At 36.9% G+C, this 10,099-nt stretch overlaps 1 protein-coding gene across 2 annotated transcripts in view; it reads left to right on the top strand.

Annotated features, from left to right (window-relative positions):
• The window catches only part of DDX50 (DEAD (Asp-Glu-Ala-Asp) box polypeptide 50), a 53,365-nt gene that overhangs the window by 19,761 nt on the left and 23,505 nt on the right, over nt 1-10,099 (top strand). For both annotated transcript variants that reach the window (XM_006889003.1, XM_006889004.1), the window contains exons 9-12: nt 4,935-5,096; nt 6,133-6,252; nt 7,017-7,090; nt 7,320-7,479. In XM_006889003.1, the coding sequence (XP_006889065.1) occupies nt 4,935-5,096; nt 6,133-6,252; nt 7,017-7,090; nt 7,320-7,479 (516 nt within the window). The remainder of the gene's footprint in view (nt 1-4,934; nt 5,097-6,132; nt 6,253-7,016; nt 7,091-7,319; nt 7,480-10,099) is intronic.

Genomic DNA, 10,099 nt, shown 5'->3' with positions numbered 1-10,099 from the left:
TGTAAGAAGCATGGTGGCTCTATACAGGAGGGCATCAGCTATCCCACCCTTTAGATACACTGGAATTCCATTATCCTCCTGAAACAGCTTTTGTTTTTCTCGAACTTTATTTTCAAACTGTCTGCGTGAAGCAGTACTTATGGTCCTCTGGGTAATTTGACGAAGAGCCAGCATATTCCGCAGCATCTTGGCTGTATTTTTTGCCCACCAACAGTGACAACTGAACACCCTTAACGACGTCGCCTCACCTAAATTTAATTTTTTAAGGTCTGATTTTTGTCTTCTGAAAAAATTACTTTCTAAATTCTAAACTATTATGTAACCACACAGATAAAAATATGCTCTTTAGAAAACCGTTTACTCATAAGTTGAAGAGTTGGAATACCAAGAGTATTCTTGGTGTCTCATGTTCCTCTTAGGACTAATTATTAAGTAAAATATCTCTTTTGTCCTTTTATTTAGAACAGTGAATTTAAAGATTAACTGCAAAAGACTTTATTTAAAATCTTATTTGCTTGTGACTTTAAAATTTTCTCTATGGATCTATGATATCCAGGTTTTTTTTGTTCTCTCCCAGTTTCTTTTGAGGACTTTTTATATACATGTCTGTAGTTTAAAGACTCATTCCTCACAGTATTGATTTCTTATCACTCTATGTGTTCTTCCTGATAAGATCATTATGACTGTAGGACAGACTTCGGTGTCAGACATAGCAAGGTTTAAATATCAGTTGTATTACTAACTATAATCTTGGACAAGTCACTTCATATTTTTGTGCCCATATTTCTTTTTAAAATTGGCATTAAAAAGAAATTTTAAAAATAAATTTTAATGTTTAAAAGAGTTTATTTATTGCATTTAGCATAATGCTCTTATAGTAAGCAGACAGTAAGTGAAGAAACAGAAATATAGTTATGTGGTGAATATATCTGTATAATCATTCCTATAGTTTCAGTAATGTGCCCACTTGGCCTAGTGGGTTAAGTGCTTTGTTGGTAACAAGTCAGTGATTCAAACTCACCAACCATTCTACAGCTGAATGATTTGACAGTCTGTTTTTGTAAAGATGAAAGACTTGGAAACCACCTGGGAAAGCCCTACTTTTTCCTACAGGATCATTATGGTTGGAATTGATTCCATGTCACAAAACAATCATAACAACATGGCCCCAGTCATTTTATAGTAATGCTAATAATGACCATATCTTTCTCTAGTTTAGGATTGGGTATTATTAGAAATCCACTGTGAAGACCTGAATCTGTGTCTAGCCTACTGGTCACAGATACTGAAACATGTTATGGATCTCAGATTAAGTTCATGCTGTTGTGCTCAGTTTGCCTTCTACTTTCCCTGTTTTTAAATGATCTGACTACCCTTAGCCTAGGCTAGAATTCTGTGCCACCTCATTGGCTTTTCTTTCTCTGATTATAGAAATAACCAGTTCTATTTTCTGTTATTTAAAAGCTACATGTCTCTACCTTAGTTGTAGGAGCTCAAAATCTGGGAGGCTTATATAGTACGTGTTTTTTTCTTATGATGTATTTCTGCTGTCTTCACCAAAAACCAAAAAACCCATGGCAGATGATTTGGCTCTGACCCAAGAGAACTTTGGGTGGCTTTCGAAAACTCATGGCTGTAGAGTGGGTACTGATTCAGCTGACCCAATGGGTTTCTTAGGCTGTAAGTCTGTAAGGTGCACAGGAGGAAATTGCAATTCGAACCATAATGGTTCAGCATTCATACTAGAGAGCCATCATGTAGGGTTAGGAACACATCTCCCTGCACGCTGTACCGTTGGAGTTCTCCTTCAGTTGTTTTCTGAGACTTTAAATCGTTATGGGAGAAGATTGCCAAGCTTTCTCCAGAGGGGCAGCTGGAGGGCTCAAACGAATGATCTCTTGCTTTTTAGAAGCCTAGCACAATACACACTACAACTGCAGGTCTCCTTACTGTTTTCATCAAGTCCTCCCAGATTAATTTTGATTTCTCAAATTCATACATAATGTAGGGCCTTCTGTCCTCCAACCTCATCTTAGTACCACACCATCCTCTCATTTTCTTCATTCTCTCCTCATAGGCTGTATTTTTTCTTACTACAGGACTCTTGAAGTCCACCCTGTCTGGGAACTTGTACTAATCCTTCAGATCTCAGCCAAAGCATTGCATTTAAGGAAACTTTCCCATTTCTCCAACTAGGTCACATTTCCTTATTAAATATTTATTACTTCTTTTACTTTTGCTTCATCCACTATATGTGTTGCCTACATTTACTTGTATATATGTAATTAATTTGATGATTTCCATCTGGTGGAGTCATCCATAGAGAGTTGTGCAGTTTACTCCAAAGGCTGCACCTTTAGGGCAGTTTTTTTTTTTTTATTTTTTAGGGCAGTTTTAATCTGCTGATAGCTCCATAAGAGAAAGGTTAGCAGTCTCCTCCCTTGCAGTTTCTAGCAGTGTCACAGCAATAAGTAAGTGAGTGTGCCAGACTAGAAAGACCGTGAGAACAGAGACAGGCTTTTGTTTCATGGCCATTTTATCCCTAGCACCTGACATGTAGTAGATACCAGGATTTGTTGAGTGAGTAGATTCTGTTACTGTCCTAACAAGATCTTCTGAGTTCTACAGCAACTTGCTAACTTGGCTTTTGTCTTGTTCTTTTCTAACACATTATATACCTAGTATCCAGAATATATTTTTTTTGTGATGATGAAATGCTGCTATTAAAACTTGATTGATGAAAGAATATATTGTCTTTCTTCTGATAGTTCATAAAAGCTACCAAAGTTTTCTTGTATTTCCTTGAATGCAAAACTAAATCACACAAGATTTCTTTGATATGTATACAATGTATTTTCTTCTAACATGCAAATCTGTTCATTATTCACTTCTACTTACAAATTATTCCACATTGTCCTTTGGATAAAGTTCGTAGTATTTTTAGCTTTCTTGGCATTCCTCTTTTACTCAGAAATGTAAATATTTATAGTTTTCCAGGTGCACACTACATTGCTTCTCACCTTTATGTATGAGGTCTTCTGCTTCAAAACCTCCCAGAGGGAGCTCTAGTGGCCTAGTGGATAGAATTTGTGCTGCTAACCGAAATGTATGTCTCTGGCTGTTTGAAACCACTAGTAGCTCCGTAGAGAAAGATGGGCAAGCTCTTAAACAATTTGCAGTCTCTCTGCTGGAGGGCCAGCTTTGAGTTTGTTCTGACTTCACAGCAATGAGAAAGGAGAACCTCCCTGGGATATCCAGTGGCCTGGTCAGTGGGGAGTTGATCTGCTAACCTTTGGGCCACATCTCTGTGGCAGTTTGAATCACCAGCAGTTCCGAGAAAGAGAGTGAAAAGAGCAGTCTCCCCCACAGAAATTTGTAACCTCCAAAAACTTACTGAAGGGCCAGCTAGGATGCTAGTGAGTGTGGAGTAAAACCTCCCTTGCCTCTTGCACCTCTTATGCTCCTGATGATGTCATGTCTTGGCTTCAGTGCTGCATTTTACCGAACAGTTGAGTTACAGTCACCTTTTCGGTCTTCCTGTAGCACTCACCTGTGCTTGTTAAAGTCCTGCAGGATGTACGGAGCATGTCTCGTAGTTGGTTTTGTGTGACTTTTATGTGGTGACTTATATTGAAGAACACATTAAGCTAAGCTGCTAAGGTTTAGGTAAAACCCCCAAACAAAACAAAAACTCCTGAAAGCTCCTTGCCTTCCAGTAGGTTCTGACACCTAAAAACCTTCAAGTTTCTGAGGCTGCCAGTCTTAACGGGAGGAATCTGACCATTTTTGTCCTGAGGATGTGGTGGATTCGAGCTGCCAAGATTCTCTGCCTTTAAGTTAGCAATGCACCTAATTATAGGCTATGTGCCACCAGAGCCCCCTAGTGGTATGGATTGGGGAAATTGTTTGACGTACTGGTAGAAGATGTCTTCACTAAAGCTACAGAAGTGGAAATGAAAATAATGTTGGAGTAAAATTGTGTTTATTAGATCGACAGGATTATAATAATTATTTGTAATCTATAAGGTGGGTAAGGTATGACGAACGAAACACTCAGTAGAGTGTTTAACAGTAAACTTGAGTCACCATCTCCTTGAAATAGTTTGGTAATAGCTTTTAAAATGTAAAATATTAATAGTTTTGTTCAGAATTTCTATTTCCAGACATGTACCCAAAAATTCTATTTCTAGACATTTGCCCTACTGAAACATTTGTCTAGTGAATATCTAGAACTATGTTTATTACAGCATTGTTTCCAGAGGTGGAAATTTGAATATGATCTGGATTTCATAAATAAATTGAGCTACACATTCATATGAAATCAAATTGTTACATATCATCAAGTTGGAACCAACTCATAGATGACCTTCCAGTGGGTTTTCAGAGGCAGCAAACTGCACAGGAGGAGCGTGCCCTTCTTTTTCCTGTTAAGCAATTGGTGAATTTGAAAGAGGTGCTGTTTGTTTGGTACCACAACTCCTTACTACTAAATGCTAAGAAATTAGGTAGAATTGTGTCTATTGATGTGAGAAAATAACTAACATAAACTAAATATTAAAAAGCAGTTTGCAAAACATTGTATATGAATAGTGTCATTCCATTTCTGTAAGTAAAGAACATAAAATTAAAGTATATGCTTTTGTGTTTGTGAGAGAGAAATTGTATGTATTTAAAAAAAGAATCTTCACTGATAGCCACCAAACTGTCAAAAATTCATTATTTTGAGGAGGCAGGAATTAAATATGTTAAATATGTATGTTAAATAGTTTTCATAATGTTTGATATTTAAAAAGACAACAGTGTGTATGTATTACTGTGATTATTGGAAAGCAAGAAGGCTAAAGGCTAAAAAAGCACAGCCTTGATACTGTTAGTGGACTATCAACTGCAAATATAAGTTGAATGTTTCATTTTCCCCCTATTTTGAAATACAGAATGCTCAGTGTTTACACGGAGACATTGCACAGTCACAGAGAGAAATTACACTAAAAGGCTTCAGAGAAGGCAGTTTTAAAGTCCTGGTGGCAACCAACGTGGCTGCACGTGGTTTGGACATTCCTGAGGTTGACCTGGTGATCCAGAGTTCTCCTCCACAGGTAGGAAGTAGGATTTTATTTAGGGAAAGTTACAAGAATTTCATAAACTACTTTTTTATTTTCAGACTATTCCTTGAGATGTGAAAATGTATTATCTATTGATGCTCTTAGCTGATTTTTGTTAATGAAGCATTGAATTGGTCAAAATCTGATGACTTTGAAAGGATTAGCTGTATTATTTGGAATTAAAGCATAGAGTAACAAGAGTATATAAGGAAATTACAAAATGCCACATAAAGAGGAGGAATGGAAGCACATTAGTTAAGTACTTTGCTGCTTACCAGAAGGTTAATAGTTTGAACCTACACCAGTGGTTCCATGGAAGAATGACCTGGTGATCTGCCTTCATAATGATTACAGCCAAGAAAACTAGGGTTGGTTCTGTTAACAGGAGGTGCTGTGAGTCAGAAATCACTATGAGGGCACATGGCAGAAACAACCATCAATCATAGAAATAACTCTAGGATGACGAGTACAGAAAGATTTTAAATGGTAGCCTCCCCTCCCAAATTCAGATGTATAGATTCTCTGTTGTTGTGTGCTGTTGAGTTGCCTGCAACTCTAGCGACCCTATGAGCTGTAGCTTTGAACCCTGTCCTATCTTGAGCTAATCTTACCATCTCTGACACACCTACCCACATTACCCCAGTTCCTATGTCAATCTCCTCTATGGATTTCTTCTCTTGGCTTTCCCTCTATTCTTCCTGGAATGACATCTTTCTCCAAGGACTGGCCCCTGCTGGCATCATGCCAAAAATTTATCAGATGGAACTTTAAAATCCTTGCATCCAAGGAATAGCCTGGTTTCACCCTCTCCAGGACAGACCTGTTTGTTCTCTGGGCAGTCCATGGAATGATCAGTACTCCTCAAAGGCATTGATTGTCTTCACCATCCAGCTCTTTAGCATACCATGAAAGAACAGAAAAATTAAAATAGAAATACTTATATATTGTTAATATCTGGATGCTGGAATGACTTGTAATATTTTTAAAATATCATGAAAATATTTAAAGGTATCATCTGTTTTATTTTTAGGATGTTGAATCCTATATTCATCGCTCTGGACGTACAGGTAGAGCTGGCCGGACAGGGATATGCATATGTTTTTATCAGCCAAGAGAAAGAGGTCAACTAAGATACGTGGAACAAAAAGCAGTAAGTTGAATTAAATTATTTCAAGCTTATTTAAATGGTGCTCAGAAAAGAGCTCTTGCTATTTTTGTTCTCACAAACAGATCTTTATAACTTTCCTCAGTTTAAGCTGCTTTTGGATGTGAAGCATGTGGAAAGCTAAATTTATATTCCCTGCAAGACTTTGTTTTAATACATCTTTTATTGTGAAGACAGAGAAGCTGACTTTCTCATTTCCCTCACTTTTTTCTCTTTGGTAATAAAATCAGCAATGTATTGTAATTGCGTATTAGTCCAGCATTGTAAATGGGTAACACTAAGAGTTTTGTTTTTTGTTTTCTTTTTTGGTATAATATTTTATATTGAATAATGGGGAAAATGGCCATTTCTCTAAGAAATTATATTTTTCCTTGGTCTGTATTTTTTATGCAGTTTCACATTTTTCCAGTATTATGTGTGTTTTTGTATGCTGCTTCATAGATTCTGTAAAATGTGATGAAATAATTTGAAAAACACCTTCTATAAATAGCATCTTATTTAAATTGTTCTTTTAGTAATCAGTTTTATTTTATAAGTGAAATTTTGTAATTATAACAAAGGGGCAATTAAAATTTTTTACTCATTCTAGAATTTATAGTTTATTTATTAGAAAAAGCAGATTTTTTTTTTCCCCAAACAAGGGTTTTTAAATCTTTTTTCCAAGAAATGGCAGTTCAGCAAACTGTATTAATTTAGGAATTAATTGTAAACACTTCCATTTTTCTTTAATGTAATTCTTTCATTTTCAGGGAATTACTTTTAAACGTGTAGGTGTTCCTTCTACAATGGATTTAGTTAAATCTAAAAGCATGGATGCCATCAGGTATGCTTTCTGACCTTGCTGATTAATTTTTTTTTCTTTTGTATTAGGCTATTCACCTTTAATCTCTCCTAGTTCAAATATCAGAAAATTTTAATCATCAGTTTTACCAGCAGACACCTAGTTATATTAAAATAAGAAAATGTTACTCTTTCTTTTCCCATTCATACTCTTTATCTTCCATTTTTTGACCTGTCTATTGACCAAGAAAATTGCTGTTTTTAAACCATAGGTCTCTGGCTTCTGTTTCTTATGCTGCTGTTGATTTTTTCCGACCATCAGCTCAGAGACTAATAGAAGAAAAAGGGGCAGTGGATGCATTGGCAGCAGCATTAGCTCATATCTCTGGTGCGTCGAGTTTTGAACCACGATCTTTGATCACTTCTGATAAGGTACAGACTTGTTTTTTATTGGAAAAATGACAGATCCAGAGAAATACTGTATAATGAATAATAAGTATTATGTTTTACCACTTTAATATGCTGTGTTTCGGTGTAGAAAAACACTTTACTTTGTTAGAAATTGGTCTCTTTCCCTATACCTCTCAGTATTTTTTTTGACCTGCTGCTCTTTGAACTAAGAAGCTGTGCTGCAATCCCAAAGGCACATGATTTGAACTGACCAGCTGCTCCTTGGGAAAAGAATGGGCAGTCTCTTCCCATGTGATTTACTGCCTCTAAACACCCACTGGAAGGTCAGCTATGAATCAGTTCCACCTCGATGGCACTCAGCAACAACAGCAACACACTAAATATGTACCATCCACCTATAATTAACAACTGTTAATATTTTGCCATACTTGCCTTCTCTTTTTACATATGCTTTGGTTTTTGTAACCCATTTGAAAATATGACACTCATCCCTAAATATTTCACCCTATATCTTGTAATAGTGATATTCTCCTACATAAGGACAATAGCTTATTTTTGTCTATTGAAATGAATAACTATTCCATATAACTACTTAATAACTAACCCACATTAAAATCTTATTAATTATCCTAATGTGTGGCTGGCTACCTGTCTGGAGACAGGTACATGAAATCCTTTGTCTGTATAATACTATGTTAACTGACGAGAGCTCTGGTGTCTTTGTGCTTAGGAGTTGCGCTGCCAGTCTAAACTCTCACAAGTTGAAATCACTAGCTGTTCCAAGAGAGAAAGATGAGCAGTCTCCTTTTACGGGATTTACAGCCTCTGAAAATCCACTGGAGCATTAACTGTGTGTTGGTTCAGACTCAGTGGTACATAATAACATGTTTATTAAAGCTTTCACATGGCTTAATTTAGTTTTAGTTTCATAAATTGCCATCTAACCTTGCAGAGAAACAAGTAGTTTGTATGCAGTTTGTGCAAGTGTTTAACACTTAAATATTCAGCTGCTAACTAAAAGATTGGTGGTGTGAACCCACAACCGTTCTGTTGATCAAGTTACATAAGGACTACAGTCCTATAGTCTCTAAAGGACAGTTCTGCTGTGTTCTATAGGGTTGCTGTTAGTTGAAAATCTGTTTTATAGCACCAAACAACAACATAGCAAAACAAGGTGAGTGTCTGTTTAAACATTATCTCACCTGGGCCATTTCTGTGTGAATATTAGATATCAAAACAGACCACACCAGAGCCATTGTTTATTATGTATTTTTCCCTTAGACACCAGTGGTGCCCTTTTAGTCTAGAATTTTTTTCTGCCTTTCTTTGTTTTTCATGACGTTGACTTTTCGAACAGCTTAGGCCATTTGTGTGGTATGGACTAGTTCATATTCTGGATTTGTCTGATTCTCTCTTCATGCTTTTTTTTTCCCCCTGACTGAAAGGGCTTATCAATAAGAGGGCTGTCTTAACTTCTGGCTGGAGAGAATGAGCCTGCTTCTGGTGACAATACATAGTATGAAATATTTGAATATAGGGCAAACTAATTGGGCATAGAAGATATGAGCTGGATCAAAAGGATCAGGACAGGTTACCTTGTATGTCACTTACCATGTATATATGTAATGCCACTCACAAGTAGGACATCTGTGGTTTCCTTCCTGGTGGGTTTTATTGGTTTAGGTAATGTTTTGCCAGGAGTGACTAATTTTTTTAAATTAAATTTTGCTTATTACTAATTTGACTGCAAATTTAAAGAAACTTTGGATTTCCATTAATACAGTGTTACACTTTTCTCCTTGCCCACCCCTCCCCTCCAGTTCACTCTTCTCTTTGAAAAGTAAAAGAAAAACTCTTTCATTGTTATACAATTCCTCCCCCCCAGGTCCAACCCACTATACAGCCTTCGTTCTGGACTCCAGTCATGACAATAATACCTAATCACATATCCCTTTTGCCCACCCCTCCCCTCCAGTTCACTCTTCTCTTTGAAAAGTAAAAGAAAAATTCTTTCATTGTTACACAATTCCTCCCCCCAGGTCCAATCCACTATACAGCCTTCGTTCTGGACTCCAGTCATGACAATAATACCTAATCACATATCCCTTTTAAAGTTTTCTCCCTCATCTGTTTCAGTGCAGTATACATTATTCATCCCATCTTTCTCAGTTTCCCCCCGAACCCTGATGTTAGTCTCGTTTTACAACAGTAGCACCATGCAGTATTTGTCCTTTTGTGACTGAGATATTTCACTCAGCAGGATGTCCTCTATTATAATGTCACCCGTTTTTAATAGTATTTCATGAGTTCTTTGTTTTTCAGTGCTGCGTAGTATTCCATTGTGTGAATATACCAGGGCTACTCTATCCATTCATTTGTTGAGGGGCACGTAAGTTGTTTCCAACTCTTTGCTGTTGTGAACAGAGCTGCGATAAACATGGCTGTGCATTTATCTGCTTGGGTGGTGGTTACGGTTTCTTTGGGGTGTATTCCCAGTAGTGGAATTGCTGGGTCAAATGGTATTTCTATTTGCAACTTTTTGAGAAAGCTCCATACCGCCTTCCACAGTGGTTGCACCATTTTACCCTCCCACCAACAGTGAATAAGGGTTCCAGTTTCTTCACAACCTCGCCAGTATTTG

This window comes from Elephantulus edwardii, unplaced genomic scaffold, assembly GCF_000299155.1.
Source record: "Elephantulus edwardii isolate Elephantulus edwardi_28Jun2011 unplaced genomic scaffold, EleEdw1.0 scaffold00074, whole genome shotgun sequence".
NCBI lineage: Eukaryota > Metazoa > Chordata > Mammalia > Macroscelidea > Macroscelididae > Elephantulus > Elephantulus edwardii.
Note: the sequence above shows the minus strand (reverse complement) of the source record. Positions and strands in the feature narration are given on the sequence as shown.